The sequence below is a fragment of the Numenius arquata genome, chromosome 10 (assembly GCF_964106895.1).
Source record: "Numenius arquata chromosome 10, bNumArq3.hap1.1, whole genome shotgun sequence".
NCBI classification, from domain to species: domain Eukaryota; kingdom Metazoa; phylum Chordata; class Aves; order Charadriiformes; family Scolopacidae; genus Numenius; species Numenius arquata.
This window is the reverse complement of record NC_133585.1, coordinates 18,620,117-18,638,743: the sequence shown is the minus strand read 5'-3', so window position 1 is coordinate 18,638,743 and position 18,627 is coordinate 18,620,117. Positions and strand designations below refer to the sequence as shown.

At 48.5% G+C, this 18,627-nt stretch overlaps 1 protein-coding gene across 1 annotated transcript in view; it reads left to right on the top strand.

Annotated features, from left to right (window-relative positions):
* The window catches only part of CDH23 (cadherin related 23), a 215,742-nt gene that overhangs the window by 32,554 nt on the left and 164,561 nt on the right, over positions 1-18,627 (top strand). Inside the window, exons 4-6 of the mRNA XM_074154966.1 lie at positions 10,839-10,981; positions 14,243-14,290; positions 14,540-14,632. Of these exons, the coding sequence (XP_074011067.1) occupies positions 10,839-10,981; positions 14,243-14,290; positions 14,540-14,632 (284 nt within the window). The remainder of the gene's footprint in view (positions 1-10,838; positions 10,982-14,242; positions 14,291-14,539; positions 14,633-18,627) is intronic.

Sequence of the window (18,627 nt, the reverse complement as noted above, 5' to 3'; positions counted from 1 at the left end):
CAGCATGGAGCAGAGCTTGTGGAGATATTTGGCAGCATGGCCATGCAGAGGGAATGGGTTTGCCCTCACAGGTAGGGAGTACTCTCCTCCCTACTCCTCAGAGTTGCCAAAATTGGGGTTTGGATCCCACCTAGTCCGTGCTTCTGGGGCTATTCCATCATCAGTTTTGTAGCATCTTTTCCAGGCTGGTTTTAAAAGCCTCCAGGCGATGTTGGGGGTTTCTGTCGTTATTTAACGCCTAAGGAGATTTCACCCACTGGGAAGTTTCTGTTAACCCCAGTTTTATGTTTTCCTTTGCTTTTTCAGTTTATCCCACCTCCTCCCACCCTTATACGTGTGTCTCGTGAATAGTTGTTAGTCATGCGAGGGCAGCTCCAAGGAGCAAGGCTGCATCTAATATTTAGGGGGTTTCAAGAATTCCCTTCCCCAGCCTCCTAGTCCAAGCTGTGCAGGTATGGATGAAAATCTCCACCTGATTTCCATTTGGCAGTGCTCAGAAATGAAGACCATAGTCCTGCCGTGGTTGAATTGGAAATGGTCTTGCCTGCTTTCTACCATCTTGTTTATGCTCCTGAGAATTGCCCCAGTCTTTGGAAAATCTCAGGCTCCGTAAGGCATTGTACCGAGTGCTTTCCTGGGCTGACACTGACAGGGGCATCTTGTGCTCTCCTGTCTTCAATTTACAGCTCTGCTGTAAAATACCAAGTTAATCTCGGGTGGTTTCCTCCCCCCGCCCCCCCTTCCTCCTTTACAAACCCACAGGGCTCAGTGCTTCTATTTCTCTTGTTTGTTCCCCCCACTCCCCTTTTGTATTTCTTCTGTAAGTTTACCAAGCACAGGCTTTCCACTCTCGAAAGCCTAAATACTTTAATTTCACAATTCCCCACTGCTCCTCTTGTTCTCTGACCCTTCTCAGACAAAGGTGTTAAGTGAAGCACCAGTTAATTTCCTTTTAAAATTAGTTTAAAACGTAAGTGCCTTGAATGGTGGACTCGCCTGATGCCACCATCCTTGTGATGGGGATGCTCTCCTTCCTCTGCTTGGGAACGAGATCACACCCCAACTGGAACAGTCTCTCCTCCTCTCTCCTCCTTCCTTTTCTGTTGTGGGGATGAAGGGAGAAGGACAGATATCAATAAAAGTGAATGAGACTTTTTGACAGAGCAGGTTCTGCAAGGGAACTTTTTTTTTTTTTACGGTGCAAACAATGGATGGAGCAGAATTTGCATAAATCTCATTAGAAAAAAGTACAAGTTTCATAAATCTTGTGATAAATTAATGTGATATCATTCCAAACGTGATGTATTAATTTTAGGATGAAATGAATGGGTCTGTGATCATTGTTGGTAATTATGAGGCTTCCAGGCAGTGTGGAGAGGAAATTATTTTTTAGAGGGTTTTTTAAGTGCGGGAACCCTTTTCACACCTTAACAGACCCAGACTTCGCGTTTCTTTTCTTATTTTACTCTTTTACCTTCCTGGTTTTTGGGTGTGGTGTTCTTTTTTTTTTTTTAATTCTTTTTGATGCAATTGTATTTACTTCCCTCTCTCATGCTGATACAGCCCACTCCTCTCCAAACAAAAAAGAAACAAAAACCCTTTCGGCTTCAGCCAACTCTCCATGTCCTCCCTTGGCCCCGGGGACAAGGGCTGTGGGTTTCCTAGGGAGCCAGAGGGCAGGAATTGCTGGATCCTGGCCTGAGCAGGCAGAGAGAAAGGAGAGGCAGGCACCCCCTGAGCCCGCTCCTGTTTGCAGAGGGTTTGCCCAGGGATGAGCACTTTTTAAATCCCCTTTTTCCAGGCAGATCTGGAGATGCCACAGTGGTATTAAGGCATATGGGTGATTTCAGCAGCAAAATGTCAGCCTGGTTGGAGAGTTTTGGTTAATAAACCGCTAATAATTATTATTCTATATAACATATATTCTATATAACATATTTTAATAATAAATAAATGGGTGCCAGCAAAGGAAGCAGGGGCTGTGATTTCCATCCACTGGGAAGACTCGGCAGTGGGATGAAGACATACATTTTAAACTGGTTTCAGAAAGCTTGCTTGATATCTGGGGTGCTGTAAGGCCTGTTTGAAGGTTGATGGAGGGGAAATTGCTCTGTCTTAACCCTGTTGATATAGGTGTTGACTTTAATTGAAAGGGGTGTCACTTCTCTGCGTGCGTGCCAGCAAGCCCAGTGACTGCATGCACAGCGTCTACTGGAAAAGCCTCAGATATTCTCATTATTTTAGTGATAATGTCAAGGAAGTTCAATATACCCTTGGGTTTTGTAGTTTTCCCTCTTATTTCCCTAGTTAAAGTTAACCAAAGTGTTCGGTAAACACTGATGTAAACCAAAAAAGACCTCGGTTATGGCTGCTCTTGGTGGGAACACTTGGCTCTTCTTTACCTCCTGCTGTGCTCTTCCCTTTAAGTAGCCTTAAACACCCTCCTAAAGGTCTCTGCGAGAGCTGGGGAGAATGGAGGCAGGCAATGGCTCTTTCTGAGCTTTACCGCTGTCTGTCAGGTCTTCTTATGGATTCCGTCTCGCCACTGACTCCCCACTTAAAATAACTAAATGCAGCAGAGAAATTACAGGCTCTATCTCCTGCTCTGGCTTCGAGCATCCAAGGAGCTAGGGAAAAATTCTCTGCTGTGCCTTTCACTTCCCAGCTTGATAAACTCCCTCGGAAATGGCTTTGACGGCACAGATTTGTTTTCCCTCTTCTCTGTCACCTCCACGTTTGGCTCCTTTCTCTCCTCTACATGATGGGTGATGGCAGTAGTGTGTGTGGTTACAGGACCACCTTGTCCTGGGCTTTTCTCCCCATAATTTGTGAAGGTCTCCTGTTTTTCTGACAGCAGATACTGTTATTTCCTAATTTATTTATTATGAGACCCTTTTTTTAAAAGGTGCTGGTGTCTCCCTGCCTTTTTTTCTCTCCCTCTGCAGCACCGTAATCGGAGCGGAGGCAGCCTTGGTGGTGGGGTAAGCTGATGCTTCCCATTAGTACCTGGAAAGAGAAGTGTGTAACGTTGAGCTCGACTTGAATTGTAGGAGCGGAAACTTTCTTTGCTGAGTCATTCTGGAAAGTTTTGGCTCAAGTGGTTGAGCCCTGTCTGAGAAGGAGGCCAGAGAGTATCTGTTGAGGTTGTGCTTATGAAATGAGCTGGGAGCTACCTGCTTTGGGAGAAAGGCTTGGAGATGGATGAGTGGGTTGCCCTTGTACCTGTGGTGTGCTTTTAGGTATCCCTGAGCGTGTCTGAATGATGTTGGCCAGGCTTTAATCTCAGCATGCTTGCGCACCATGAGTTTTGCTGTTATCGTTGACCCAAGGCGTGCTCCAGCTGCGAGGAGCAAGATCTTCCCAGCAGTAGCAGCTTGGAGCATGTGGTGGTTAATCGTTGGAAGCCCACATCTTCTGCATGAGGGCGACGAAGATGATCAGATGATTGGAGCACCTCTCCTATGAAGACAGGCTGAGAAAGTTGGGGTTGTTCAGCCTGGAGAAGACGAGGCTCCGGGGAGACCTTATCACACCCTTCCAGTACTGAAGGGGGCTACAGGAGAGATGGGGAGGTATTTTTCACAAGGGCATGTAGTGATATGATGAGGGATAATGGCTTCAAACTGGAACAGGATAGATTGAGATTAGATATTAGGAAGAAATTCTTTCCTGTGAGGGTGGTGAGACACTGGAACAGGCTGCCCAGAGAAGCTGTGGATGCCCCATCCCTGGAAGTGTTCAAGGCCAGGCTGGATGGGGCTTTGAGCAACCTGCCCTGGTGGGAGGTGTCCCTGCCCATGGCAGGGGGGTTGGAACTCAATGAACTTTAGGTCCCTTCCAACCTAAACCATTCTATGATTCTATAATCCATGGCCATCTATGGCATGGACAAAGAAAGTGCTCCAGGAGGCTGGGACTGACTGGGAGGAAGGCAGGAATGGAGAGACCTTGGTGCCTGCAAGAGATTTTCTGAGCCCAAGTGTGCTTTGCTTGTTCTCCTAGCCCCATGCACTGTGCCCGTGCTGGCATCTCCCCCTTCACATCAGGTGGGGTCTCCAGTGCATGCTCTGTCCCCGGCTCATTGGGGCTCATCCATTCTGGGAAAGCCATGAAACCTCATCCCAAACACGGGAACAGCTCCCACTTGCTGTGGTGGCCTCCTGCTTGAAACTACATTCTGCCTTCCTTTCCTTGCTAGAGAGTCACTAGCCTCTCCCTCACATTGTTTAGAGATTGCTCAGCAGCACAGAAATATTGGCATTTCATCTTTTCTTTCAAAAAAAATCTTTGGGAAAACATCATGGAAGGGCTTTTTTTCTTCGTTTATTTTTTTATGAAAGGTGAAAGAGAAAATGAATTACAGGCAAAGAAAAAGGAGCAGGCGACAAATGAGAAGAACAGGGCTTGAATTTCAAGATCAGATCCATCAAATCCTGACACTAAGCACACCAGAGGCCAGCCTGCTGTGATGAACTGGGCTAATTGGAGCTGCCTGTGCTGGGATGACTGGGGCAGGAAGTCAGGGTTGCTGGCTAGCAGCTAACACAAAGGAGCGTTGTGGGAGAAGCGAATGGGATGCCGGAGAGGGACTCTTTGTCAGGAAATGTAGTGACAGGACAAGGGGTAACGGTTTTAAATTGGAAGAGGGGAGATTCAGATTAGATCTCAGGAAGAAATTCTTTCCTGTGAGGGTGGTGAGACACTGGAACAGGTTGCCCAGGGAAGTTGTGGCTGCCCCATCCCTGGAGGGGTTCAAGGCCAGGCTGGATGGGGCTTTGAGCAACCTGCTCTGGTGGGAGGTGTCCCTGCCCATGGTAGGGGGGTTGGAACTCGATGATCTTTAGGTCCCTTCCAACTCTAACCATTCTATGATTCTATGATTTGTTCCATTTCCCTTCCAAGGAAGGAAGGAGAGAGAGCCAAGGAAATCCGGTGGCAGCTACTTTGGAGCAAAATTGTGGCGGTTGCCTTCAAGTAAGGGGACTCCTTGCTGCAGTGTGGATGCTAAAATGATTTAGATGTAAATAAACTTGTGCTGGTTTGAGGAGTTGAATAGCAATGGAGGGCTCTCTGTGCCAGCTCGTGACCTTGGTTAAGGACCATAGGCACTGCTTGGGGCGTAAGAGCTGTCTCCCTGCCACTGTCTCCCTCCCTCCCCAGCGTGCCCACTGCCCCTGATCCGTTTGCTGCTACTACTTAGAAATTTCTGGCTTTTTATTCTGCAAACCCTCTTGCCTGTAAGCTGAACGCCCGTGGAGCTGGCAGTCTCCAGCCTGCTCTCGGTAGCCGTGGCAGTAGACAGGGAGCCAAGAAGCTACGTGGTGACCGTGCCCACAGATATGATCCAGAGCTCAGGAGGGGTGAGAAACGACGAGCCAAGGAGAAACAGACACTGGCTTTTAAAACCAGGGATTAAAATGCTTTTGGTATTAAAGTGTAGCTGATGCCTGAAGTCTTGAGGCAGCAGTCAGTGGAAAGATTCCTGTTAACTCCACTTGGGTATGGATCAGACCTTTTTAGAGAGCATCTTATTAAGCAACTAATTAGAAACCTGCCCCTTTCCATTGGACCCCAGTGCTCTCCATTCCACCCCAGCCCATCCCTTTGCAGACTGAGTCAGCCTCTTGCTCTTTTGGCAAGCTGCTTCATCATCCAGCTCTTTCCCTGGCCGTGGGGTTCTGCACTCCCAAAACCCTCCAGGAGCTTTGAGTTTGTTGCTCTCTTTTCCCAAGTAATAGGCAATAGGACGAGAGGAAATGGCCTCAAGTTGCATCGGGGGAGGTTTAGATTGGATATTAGGAAAAATTTCTTCACTGAAAGGGTTGTCAAGCCTTGGAACAGGCTGCCCAGGGAAGTGGTTGAGTTGCCATCCCTGAAGGTATTTAAAAGATGTGTAGATGTGATGCTGAGGGACGTGGTTTAGTGATCACTTGCCAACGTTAATGGTTGGACTTGATGATCTTAAAAGTTTCTTCCAACCATAATGGTTCTATGATTCTAGCAGAAAGTTTGTTTTTTCTCCTTTCTCATCCCCCTCTTGCAAGCAAAACCAGTTGGGAGGAAATAGGAGGACACAACCCCTTTGTCTAACTTCCTCCTTGGCAAAATGGAAGGGCAAGAAAAATGATACAGGTTTCCAGCTGCAAACAAGATGCTAAGACAGGAGTTCCTGTATTGGGGGGGAAGGGAGGAAGAAGTGCACCCCATAAAGCAGCCAAACCTAAAAAAAATTTAATAAAATCCTTGCAGAAGAAAGCAAGAGGCAACAACAACAAAAAAAGCTCCGAAGGTCAGTCAAAGTTCAAGACTTGGAATAAGTAGAAAATCTATGTTGTGTGAGAAAGAGGGAGAAGTAGCCACGATTGAGAGAAAGGAGGCAAAAGGAGACAAGATAAATTGTGATTATCTGGTGGAATCAAGACACTTAACTGCCCTGTCTGATTCCTGAGGGGAAACAAATGGAGCCTATAACTTTGCACCGCAGAAGGATAATTTGTCCCTGTTTCCTCAGCCCCCGGCAGAGCCAGGTTGGCACGTGGGCTTGTGGCAGCTCAAACAGCATCCTCAGAGGGGTTTCTGGCAGATGTGGTACTCCCTGGGCTCTGCACGCCCTGTCGGAGTGGGACCCTCTGCTTTTCGATGGTTTCCCAGCGATAACAGACACCTTTATACGAAGGTGTTAGCGCTGCTTTGGCAATCCTTTGACAATTCCCGTGTCGCTTCCATGAAAGCGAGCGTGGAGTCCAGCTGCGGAGCTGAGTGTCACTGGGTGGGGCGTTCGCCTTGGTTTGGCTTTATCTATGGGTGGTTCAACAGCACCTTCCCTGCGATCACCTTGGAAAATGAGATTTCTAGGGATCTGTTGAACGGTGACGGCAGCCTAGATGTTCCAGCTGTGTGTGTTTGCCTTGTGCTATCCAGATAGTCTGCTCCTCCTCCCCTGGCGGGGTCAACTGAGGGGGGGTGGGGAGGGAAGTAGGATTAAATGAATTGGTGCTAAAGGAGTTGGTGGAAGGTGGTTCCCACAAACTTTTATCTTGGACCCCACGATCTGGAGTCTGATGATCACAGAGGGCGAGGGAGCCCAACGTGCTCTGCTGTGGTCATCTCTCACTGCATCCTGCGTGCCTGGTTTGCACTACGTGCTTAAACTCAGCGTTCCTCCGGGGCAAAGCTCGCAAAAATCAAAATAACAAACGGCAAAGCAGTTGTGAAGTGTCATTTCTTATTTCAGAGTTCTGTTTCTCATTATCTTATCTTTAATTTGTTATTTTGATTTGTATTTTATGCTTTCTTTTTTTGTTTTTCTATGATGAATTGGGAGGTGCTCTTAAATTAGGATGGTGATTGCTGGCTGATGGACAGGTAAGAGAATGGGTGAAATAGCTGTTAGTGTTTGGTGTCCCACTTGCGAGGGTTTGTTTAAGAAGGTATTTTCCCGTGATATAGGAGAACAACATGCAGCTTACGCTTTAATGTTCCGAGCTGCCCTATTTATTTCTTAATGAAGATTCTTATTTCTAACAAATAAAAAGAAAGAAAAGTTGAGGAGGGTATAGGTGCTGAATGTTGCCTCCCCTCTTCTTTTACTTGTTAAGTCTGTCCTTGATTTTGATATGCCTGGACTGGAGCGTGGACAAGCCCAGCGTGCTGTTTCCCAGTTTCCCAAAAATCTAACTTTGCATGTCTGCAGACTGGCAGGAGTGAGAAATGCAGGTGGGATGATGCACTCTGCCCGGATATGCCTTGCCACCTCCTCCAGGTTATCCTGAATTTAGGAACGAAATTCCCTGACAGTGGGAGGTAGCTGTAATGCAGAGAGACAGAGAAGAGTTAAATGTTCGTTTGCTGGCTGATTTCTTTGTGCAAGTGGGTTTGCAGCGTACAAACCATGAATGTGACTATGATTAGAACTGGCTGGGACATGGTTTTCCTATTCAGCAGGATTTTTAAGATCGTTTCCCTTCCACTGTGAGTTACGACCGAGACTGAAACCTTTTGGGGTTTGAAGTATTTGCAGTTCTGGAGGGAATTGCAGATACTCTGTTGATCTAGGGGTTTTGTATGAGATGTAAAGGAGGAAAGTCTTTCTCCAATTAAATTTGGCAGAACGGAGGCATGACCCTGGATTTATCTTGTCCTAGTTACTGGCTGTCACTGTCATGGGAATGGTCGTAGTCTTGTCCATCTTCTGGGGCAAAGAAACCTTTGCTAAGCATGGATTCAGATGTCCTGCAAAATACAACCGAGGTAGCAGCATTTTTTATATCAAGGTTCTGAGGCTTGAGAAAGTGTAGGGTCAATCCAGTGTTGGCTTCACTGAAGAGATGGGAGCACTGCAGATGAACCAGCTGATCTCAGTGATTTGGGGGGACTCTTGCTTTTCGGTCTTTGTCCAAAATGTCTTTGATCGTGAGCCGTCACTCACTTGCAACTGTGTTGGTGGAAGGAATATTTTTTCCAGTGGTTAACTGTAGTTGCTCTTTTTTAAAAAAACTGCTATTCCTTCTCCAAATAGAAAATTGTCTGGGTTCGGGCATTGAGTCTTGCTGTGTTTTCTTGCTCTGGAATAGTCATCGTTTAAGTATTACATTTTGTCCTCTTCATAGATGTGCTCAAGATGGCCTGAGTCATCTCATTCTTTTTTGTCATAAATGAAACAGTCCAAGCTTTTAAAGTCCTTGTTAAGTTTAAAGTGTTTTTGCTAGCTCTTGAGCCTTTGTGGCTTCCTCTTGCACCTAAGTCCCGAAGACGATGCAGCCAGCCGAGAAGCTTGCAGAATTGCAGCCTTGGCAGAACCAGCTATACAGCCCTAAAGTCACTTCTCCAAGTGCTCAGATTGCACTGTGACTCTGCGGACCACGGCATGGAACCTAAACCTTGATAAAAAACCCATCACTAAACCATGTCTCTAAGCGCTATATCAACCCATCTTTCAAATACCTCCAGGGATGGTGCCTCAACCCCTTCCCTGGGCAGCCCATTCCAAGGCTTAATAACCCTTTCCTTGTAAAATTTTTTCCTAATATCCAATCTGAACCTGCCCTGGTACAACTTGAGGCCATTTCCTCTTGTCCCATCGCCTGTGACTTGGGAGGAGGGACCTGTGATGTCTTCCTCTGCAGCTGTGATCCCCCAGCCTTTTTCAAGGACGTTTGGAGCAGGGTTGTGAGAACAGATTATTACCAAACAAGCCCAGATTACTAAGCACTTCACCTGGCTGCTTGGTCATCCCTGTTATTTTCTGTACTGTCACCTGAGTTTGTAGCGACAGCAATTTTACGTCGTGCTAGGATGTCCCCCAGCTTCTGTCGGTGGCCTTGGGACCTGCCAGGCAGCTGGCTCTTCGCTCGAGAGCACTTCATCGGTATCGTACAGTGCTAAATTTTTAATCAGAAAGTCACGCAGTGCTAAGTCAAATGCCTTACAAAAGTCTATTATTTCTTCGCGGTTACCTTTATTTGCCAAAATTGTAATCTTATCAAAGTATAAAATCAGGTTTGTTTGACAAGGCCTATTTTCCATAAAATCAAGTTGACTGGCATTAATTATGTTCCTATCGTTTAATTCTTTATTATTGGAATCTCATATCAGCTTTTTCCATTATTTCAGCTGCGATTGATGTCAGGCCAACTGGTTGGTAATTGCTCTGCTCACCAAGCTGTGCCGCCACGTTTCCCCTCTGGTCTGTTGGAGCTTCCCTCCTCTTTCTGTAGGTCATCCTTGACCAGATGATTTGGGGTTGTAGGGTGCTCTCAGACTGCCAATGTTGGCTCATGTGGAGCTTGTCCCCCTCTTCCATCGTTGGGGCCAGGTGGCCAGGGGATCTCCCACCCTTATCTCCGCTCACCAGTGTTTTTCCTCCTATTTTCTCCCTTATTCTGCTGCGGGGGGATGGTTGATCTACCACACTAGTCTTTGAATGTGCTCAGAGGTGTCACAGGCCCAAAACGATTTGAGGAGGTTCTTAAGGGGCTGAAATGGATCTCCAAGGGTGGTGTCTGTCCCTTGCTTTCAGAGCAGTAGAAGCCATCCTACTCTGGGAGCAGCATGGAGTTCACAAACAAGACACATGGCTCCCATGCAGCAACTTTGGAGGGTCCTGGTTGCCTCTTGGGTGTAGTCAGGAAGAGACATTTATGACTGCATGCCCGTGAGGGATGGCTGAGTAAGGTTGTTGTTGGTTGGGGCATTCAAGATGCTGCAGAAGATGTTTTCAAACATGTTTTGGTAGAAGGCAGTGAAGGATTTGTCCCAGCATCTCTCACTCTCTCCGAGTGCATGGGCTCCACATATGCCAAAAAGACCAGTGCTTGCAGCAGCTGCGGCGTTTAAAATGAACTCCAGGTCTGTGTCTGGCCCCAGGCCCTACCAAATGCCTAAGGCTTGAGGCGCCCGTGGGCATTGTGTCCGTGCTCTTGGCCTTGGGATGTTTGCTTTTCACCTGGAGATGTTGTATCTGCTGGTGTTGCCCCTCAGTAGGGGAGAGCATGAAGGAGGCTGGTACGTGCTTACCCAGAAGAGGGGTGAGTTCCTCCACTGTCTCTAGTGCTTGAGATTGCCACGTTGCTCCTGAGCTAACGTGACTTTCTCTTCTGATAAGGGCGAGGGAGGAGAGGAGCTGTGGGTATGATTTATCTGTGCTAGAGACAACAGTAGGACGACGCACAGCTTGACTCCTGTTGCTGCTGTAAAAGTGTTTGAAGCATTGTAGTACCGTGGGAAAATAGTTTGGGGATGACTTAAGGGAGGAAAGCAGAAGACCTGAATATTTTCAGGACTTCCCCCCAACTCTATCCTATTTCACTCATGATTTCTTTCCTCTCCATCTCTCCCAGGCTCCTCAGTGACTCAGCTGCTGGCCCGGGACCTGGACAATGACCCGCTGGTCTTCGGCGTGGTTGGGGAGGAGGCCAGCCGGTTCTTCGCAGTGGAGAGCATGACCGGTGTTGTCTGGCTCAGGCAGCCCTTGGACAGAGAGGTAACGCCGCTTTCTGTTGAGTGGAGGGTAAAAAGCATCTCTGCTCACATAAATGGTGACCCTCCACCTTCTGTAGCAGCTGAGATGCAGCCTGGGTGTTGCTCCCCTGCAGAGTTGGGAATTCTCCAGGCATCTGATGTGTCCCCATCAGAGTCTGTCCCTAGCCACCCTGTCACTGTCGCCAGCTCAGTTGGGGACACAGGGAATAAGCAGGGAGTGCTGGTTTCATCTGGCTTGTTGGTTTTCATGGATCCCAGAATAATATTTACAAGTTTAGAAGTAAAGAAAACAATAAATGAAAATGATCTACCAAAGATCAGGACGTTCATACGTTCAGGAAAACTTGCAGGCTCCCTCTTTAAACCTATACTCCAATTAAATCCTTTACCTCACATCTCTTCATACACTGTTTTAAACGGTATACCTGCTTGTTCAATCTCATAATGACTTTTCATCATGTTGTAGATTCAGGCTGCTGGATGCTAAATTTGGTAGGATTTTTGCCTCGAGGCCGTTTCACGCCCCTGTTTTCAGTGGTAGTTTTGGTGTGCAAAGATGATATCCCATCCAGGTGCCTGTGTTACAAAAGCCCTGGGCCTTGCCGCATTCCTGGAGTGAGGAGGAAGCGATAGCACAGGTGCTCAGACATGAGCATGGTAAAACTGAGAAAATACTGTATGACTTGGGGGAAACGTTCTTAATTTCCCCTGTGTTCCTGTTGCCCGTGTTTAGTACGTCCTTTGCCAGCAGCAGCGCTGTGAAGATAAAACCCATTAGCACACCTCAGGCACTGGTGGTCCCGGTTGGAGCCAGCCAGATGTGAGGATGCGGAGGAGCGAGGCAGTGGATGCTCCTCAGGCTGGGGGAGGGCAAACCCAATTTCCCAGCGTTAAAGAGCGAGGCTCTGGAAAAATAAAACATTTTTCTTCACCCCTCTCCCCTCCACCTCCCTGTGCCAACAGCTGCTGGCATGAGTCATAAATCTTCCCTTATTCAAATGCCTGCAGCTTCCCAATACTTATGATAACAGCCTTAAGCTAAGGAGGGTGATCGATAGATTTTTAGGTGTCTTGGTGGAGGGCGGGAAGGGAAGGAGCTGAGCAGAGCTTGCACGCGTGGCCAGGCTGAACCGGGAGAGGAACCTGCACCCATCAACTTATTTCAGGGGCTCAAAGTCAGCAGCGCATGGAAGAGGGTGAAGACAGACCTGTGCGTAGCTTGGTATGGATACAGGAAAGGTGTAAACGGTGATTTATGGTGGAGGAAGCAGGATGGCGTGAGAGGAAAGGGATGGAGGTGGACAGCACGCTGGGAGCAGAAGGCGCTGACCGGGATGCATGCGATCAAAAAGTCAGGGGAGAGAAAGACACACAACAAAAGTGGTGGGGAAAGAAAAGCAAGAGAGAAATTCTTGTGCAGTGGAGGGGAAAGAGAGAGACTCGAAAAGGTAGAGGCAGTCCTAGTAAGGTAAACGATGCAGGAAAAGGGAAAATAGATAAAAAGAGGAAGGAGTGAATGTATAGAGGCAAAACGATTTTCGAAAGATTTTTCGCTCCCACAAAGATTAGAAGGAAAACAGGTTTTTTAAAAAAGACACACCCTGAGTCTAAAAAAAGTATGTGCTAAAGTGAAGGGTAGAGACATAAATCAGCATGTGGTAGCTTTCTCTGATTATTTTATCAAGCTTTTAGAAGTAAATGCTCAACAGGTTGTTTCTTCTCTCTTGTTTTTCCTTTCTTCCCTACTGCTTTGTCCCTTGTGGTGGCACCGATGGGCAGAGGGCAAGGGGGGTGAAAGATGCTGATGCGGTAGGGTGGGATGTGACGAGAAGCAGAGGCTCTCCTCTGTGTCGGTATTTCGGCTCTTCCTCCTGCCTGCAAGCATTGCCCCGAGGCAGGAGCTAGGAAAGGCTTTCTCAGGTTGAATTCCCCTGTTGTTCAGTCAGGGGGGATTGGGACGGGGCAGGAAGGGTGTACGCTCTGGTGAGCTCTTCCCCAGAGCCTTCTCCAAGACAAACTGCTACCCTGGTGCAAGCAGAGCTCCTGGTCTGGGTACCAGTGGCTGCTGCTGGTCCCTGAGCTGCTCTTACTAGCAATAAATCAACCAAATCTGCAGCAGAGAGAGCCATTTCAAGCTTCCTTTCCAGCTTTTCCTGCATGATTTTTTGAAGACATCAAGTTGCTGTGCTCTAGCAGCTCGAGGTGGGAAGGGATGCTGGAGAAGGGAAGGAATTGCTGGGACTAGAGGAACCAAAATGCAGATCATGCTTAGGTGTGGTCTGTCCCTGCATGATTTCTTGGTAAAATGCGAGCAAAATGATGGTTGGTGGAAAAGAAAGGTCAGGAAGAGAAGCTCTGCCTCCACTAGCAATATTTCCCTGCCCTGCCACTAAAATGATCCCCTCTTCCCCACTTGTCCCTCACCCCAGCACCAGTGACTTCAGTATATTGTCATTTAAGACCAAGCTCTTAATTTAATTAGAGCAATTAAGGGGCAGAGAGGCCTGCACAGGCTTTTTTTTTTTTTTTTTTTTTTTTTAAATGGGTTTATGGGATTTCAGCCAGTTCTTACTACAGACCCTGGGCTTATCCCGGTGTTTGCAGCTACGTGATATCCCAAGAACTGCCGCTCGGCGGGTAAGTTGGGGAAGCAGCAGCGGCAAGATTTAGATGCCCTTGGTGAGATTGTGTTGTATCGTCACCTTGAACGAAAGCTAATCGCGCAGCTTTTTTTCTTCGGACTTTCTTCTCGTTTTGCATCATCCCTGTATCTTGCAGTGGGAGATGGTGCCGGGGTGCAGTAACACCGTGGGTGGAAAACTGCTTTTCTCTGCCTTGCGCTTATTCCCTCTTGCTGCCTGCAGCATTGGGGATGGGGAGGGCGTGCAAAGAGAGCCGGGGCTTGCTGGCACGCCACAGAAGGTTAAACAGCGGGCTCCTCTCATCTGCTTTAGCCTAGTTGTCTGTTTAAAGGGCTCGGCTGTTAGTCGGGGAGTGGGTTCCTTAGTCCCCACGTCTTCCTGACCCATGGCAGAGCAGCTCCCCACCGTGCCTGTGAAATACACTGGAGCCCCGCTGGCATCGGTATTTCTCTGCATTTTATACTCAACACAGGTAATTGCACTCAAGCACTTCTTCTCTTCTTGAAGGTCCTGAAAGCATTTTGCATGTAATAATATTGGCTAAAAGTCCCAAGCCTGCCATCTGCAGATAAACACTACAGTATCTTTAATTATATGTTTTTCTTCTCCTTCCCTTTCAGACTAAGTCAGAATTCACGGTTGAATTTTCTGTCAGTGACAGCCAAGGGGTAAGTGTGACTTCTCATTTCATGGTCTGCGGCACGGGCGGAAGGGAGCGGGGAGGATGAGTGTGGGTTGCCAGGGGACCTTCTTCTGCGTTGTGCCCGGGGTTGGGAGGGGGGAGGTCTGGGGAGCGGGACCATGGTCGTTGCTTGCCAAAAGCCCAAGTCAGAAAAAGCAGCCACAAGCTTGCTTTAGGTTTTAAATCCATGCGTAAAGCTGACACCCATTTCCTGTTGTTATCCTTGTGGCCGCAGGTGATCAAAGGGACGGTCAACATCCAAGTCGGAGACGTGAATGACAATGCCCCCCAGTTCCACAACCAGCCCTACAGTGTCCGCATCCCAGAGGTAGGGATCGCTGCCGCCGCCTCCCGAGGCAGCCTGGCTTCTGGGTCTTCCCTCGGTGGCTATGCTTGCTGCCTGGTTGCCACCACAGAGCTGTCTGCCCGGCTGCTTGAGGGCCACCAAAGTTATGGGACTGTCCTCCTGTCCTGGACCCTCACTGTGCTCGGGGGGGAGGATTAAACCTCTGGACGTTATTGTCTGAAAATGGGCAGAAGGAAAGTGAGGGCGTTTTGGGTGTTGGGGGAAGGCAAGTGGAAGAGAAGGTTTGGAGATCGGAACCTTTGCAGCCTTGGTGACCTCTTTCCCATCGCAAACGTAAAGTTTGAAAATAGCTGTAAATGGGAATGTTTCTTTTTCTCTTCCTTTGGGGCGGGGGGATGCACAGCTCTTGTCACAGGGGTGACCTGAGGTGGGACTAAATATTTCTCCAAACGCCTGATTTCTGGCAGAGTCCTGCCCAGAGGCTTCTGCCCTTGCTCATGGTTTCCTTTAACACCTCCATAGCAGGACTTGTCCCGTGATGTCCTAGGAATAAAGTAGGTAGGAAGGGACCACAGAAGATCATCTGGCCCAAGCTCCCACTAAAGCAGAGAGAATTTTTCATGTTAGGTCAGGTTGCTCAGGGCTTTAGCCAGCCAAGTGTTGACTGTCTCCACGGATGGAGTTTCCACAGCCTTCTGCCTCTCTCTCTCTGTGCTGACCCATTGCAAAGGAGCTGACACCTAGTCAGCCCATCAGGGAGAGCTTTTGCACCTAGAGCTCAGCTTAGCAGAAATAGGCTGAGAACTTACAGATCTGATGGGAATTTAGATGTGGAGCAAAAGGTTGTTGCTGGTGCTAGGAGGACAAGGTTTGGGGTATTATATTTGAAATAGGGGATTAGTAGGGCATTTCACCTCCTCCAGTGGAGGAAACCTCTCCCTCTTGCACCCGGGTGCCAGGGCAGAGCCCGTTTTTCCCAGAGCATGCCTCAGGGTGTATATGAGGTCAAGTGTGCACCTGTGTGTGTGAAATCAAGCAGCCTTCAGCAACTGAGAGGTGCAAACGATTGTATTACAACAGTTTATTTAATATGCTGACTGCTGATGCCCTGCTGTGCTGGGCTTTGATCTTCCCCTGTCCCTCTGCTGTGAGGATGAGGTTTCTTCATTAGGTTGCTTGTGATCTATGAGCTGGGAGTTTTAGTCTCATCCTTGCGCCAAGTCATCTGAAACCTCCCTTTGAGAATGACACTGGGTCAGAGTCATTTCTTCTCCTCTTTAAAGCATGAGCGATGCAGAAATGAGTTGGCAAAAGCTCCGTGAGCAGCTCCTTGCTCTCGCCTTTCTACTCTGGAAGCTGATGGGTGGCCATTCCTCCCAGTGGCTGCCTGTCTACTGAGGTCCTCAAAGCCAAAGGAACGTGAGTGGGACTGAAGGAGAATAGTCTCCTCTCCCCTGCCCTCACATTTACCTCTGATTTTGCTATTTACAGCACCTGGTACAGAGAACTCCATTCTCCATGGGGGGGGGGGGGGAGAGAGAGAGAGGGATGGAAAGTGGGTTTCTGTGTCTCCCCTGGGAACTGGTGCAGTGTTAAGCCCCGGTGTTTCTATACCTGGAGCAGTGGTGCCATACGTCCTCTTGTTCTCCGCTTCTGCTCGAGGAGCTGATATTGATAAGGCAAATCTCTTAAGCCTTCCACATTTCTGATCTTAACCTGTGTCAAGCCTGGACAGCAGGGAGGGCAAAGGTCCAGCGCTGGCTTGGAAAATTAAGGCTGGCTGAGGAAAGGGTACCGCAGGCAGGTGATCTGGACAAAAAAACAAATAAAAGAAGAGGAGGCTGACCCCCAGAGCCTGCCTCTTGCACATCACGTTGCTTTGCACGTGAGCTGTGCTTTTGCTGGGAGGGATTTCCAGGACTGTCTAATTGTTTGGGGTACAGCAAGCACGGTGCTCCCCCCAGTGCACCCGCTCTGCCACTTGGCATTCAGAGCTGTGCTTTTCTGGAGAGTGGCCTAATCTAATTATCAGGCATCATGTGCTGGTTTCCAGTTTCTACCCATGATCTTTAACCAAGGGCAGCCGATCAGAGGTAATGAGCCACAAACTTGTTGCTCAGCCAGTATCCTGGAGGCACTTCTGGTCTTCTGTTGGGGAGACAGCATTTCGTTGTCAGACACTGTGAAAGCAAGGGATGGGGTCCCACCACCTAAGGACGATCCTCGCAGGACATATGAGCAGTCAATTTACTCTGTATGTGCTGGCATGGCTCTTGAGGAAGAGATACCCTCTTGCTTTGAGAGCTTTGCTGGGCCACAGGTTGTCCCTGTTGCTTGTCCACAAGTACTCAGAGCTGGAGATGATGTGGCATGGGGATGTGCCTTCAGAAGCTGAAGTCTCCTGAGCCAGGGGACACCTTGGATGCAGCTGAGGCTGGGGAGCCAGTCACGGTAGGGGGATGACAATGTCCCCAGGTCACCCTGATGCTCCAGACAGCTCAGGCCAGGGTGAACAGTGAGGACATAGGTAGCAAAATATGTCTCAAAGACCACCCAGCCCAAGCTGAAGATCCTATAGCTAATGAATAAACAGGAACTGGAGCACAGGGATGGCGAGTAGGCTAAGCAGAAGTGCTAGTGCAGGTTTGTATAGGCTGGCTCTGTGCAGAATTGGCAGCTAATGAGGGTTTTTCTCTTTTTAATTTTGAGATAAATGGGTGTATCGATTTGCAGTTGTCCTAGCTAATGGAGCAGCAACAGAAAGGCTATTTAAACCTCACTGCTATTGTGTGGCAGTAGGAAAGTCAAAAGAAGAGTGTGCATAAATAAATGGAACATGAAGTAAACTGACCTTTAAAAACAATACTGCTTCTAAATACCCTTCCTGGTGTTTTATACAGTCTGCTTGATTTGAGAGTGGGAATTTATCTGGGCATGGGCTGCGGACACGATTCCTCCGTAGCACGGGGAGAGGGGAAGAGTTTAACCGTGGGCTCCTCCGGGGTCGTAGCAGTTCCGAACACCCAGACTGGGGATCGCTCCTGCGATGGGCTGATGCCACATTTCCTCTGCACTTGTCATGTCTTAATTGCATCCCCGGCACCTGCCTGGAATAGCTGAGTGAGGGCCCACGTGTCGGGAGAGCGACGTTGCTCCAGCGCAATCGTCCATCCCGTCTGGGCAAGGGCGCCCCGTGATTTGCTTGTCAAAAGGCAACGAGGCGGCGCGGACGCTTTCAAGTCTGTAAAGAAAAGGGGGAATCCTGCTAGAATTGGCAACTTAATTCACCAAGCTGGCCTCGACAGAGCTCATTAAGTTCTCGTGTATTCATTTCAGGCTAATGGCTGTCATGCTGACTGCTGTTTGATTTGCTATAATAGACTTTTATGGCTTTCCAGTTTGCTAGGACGTGTGTGCCTGTGTCTGTGCCCCGTGGTGCTGCTGTAGTACATTAGTTAGCCATTCATGTGCTTGCTACTCTGACCTTCAGCGTTTGTTCTCCTCTTGGATGCATCCCTTGCGCTTCACCTCTCGCACATGCTCTTTTTGAACCCTCCTCATCCTCACCCAGCCCCAGGGTACCATGTTTCTGAGAGTCTCAGGGCTTGGCTTTTAAATCGGGAAAGATATATGGCTGTTGTGGCAGTGCCTCGGTTTCTGACAAGTCCGATCTGCTTTATCTGGTCTATTTTTCCATTTGACTGGATCTGTAGGAAACGCAGTCTTGTCGGATTGTCACAGTTCAATGGGTTTACGTGAAGAGAGCAAGTGAAGTGGAGCCAAGCCCCCACGTCGGTTTTGTGGCACCTGGTGTGGTGTTGGGATTGGGGTGGACCATTCCCATAGGTGCCTGCTAGGCTTTCCTGTCCCAGCTTCCAAGCATGAGACCTTCCGGGGCACACAGCCCTCCATTTGTCTTTGGAGTGAACATCACAGAATCACAGAATGATATGTGGTTGGAAGGAACCTCTGGAGATCATCTAGTCCAACCCCACTGCCAAAGCAGGTCCACCCAG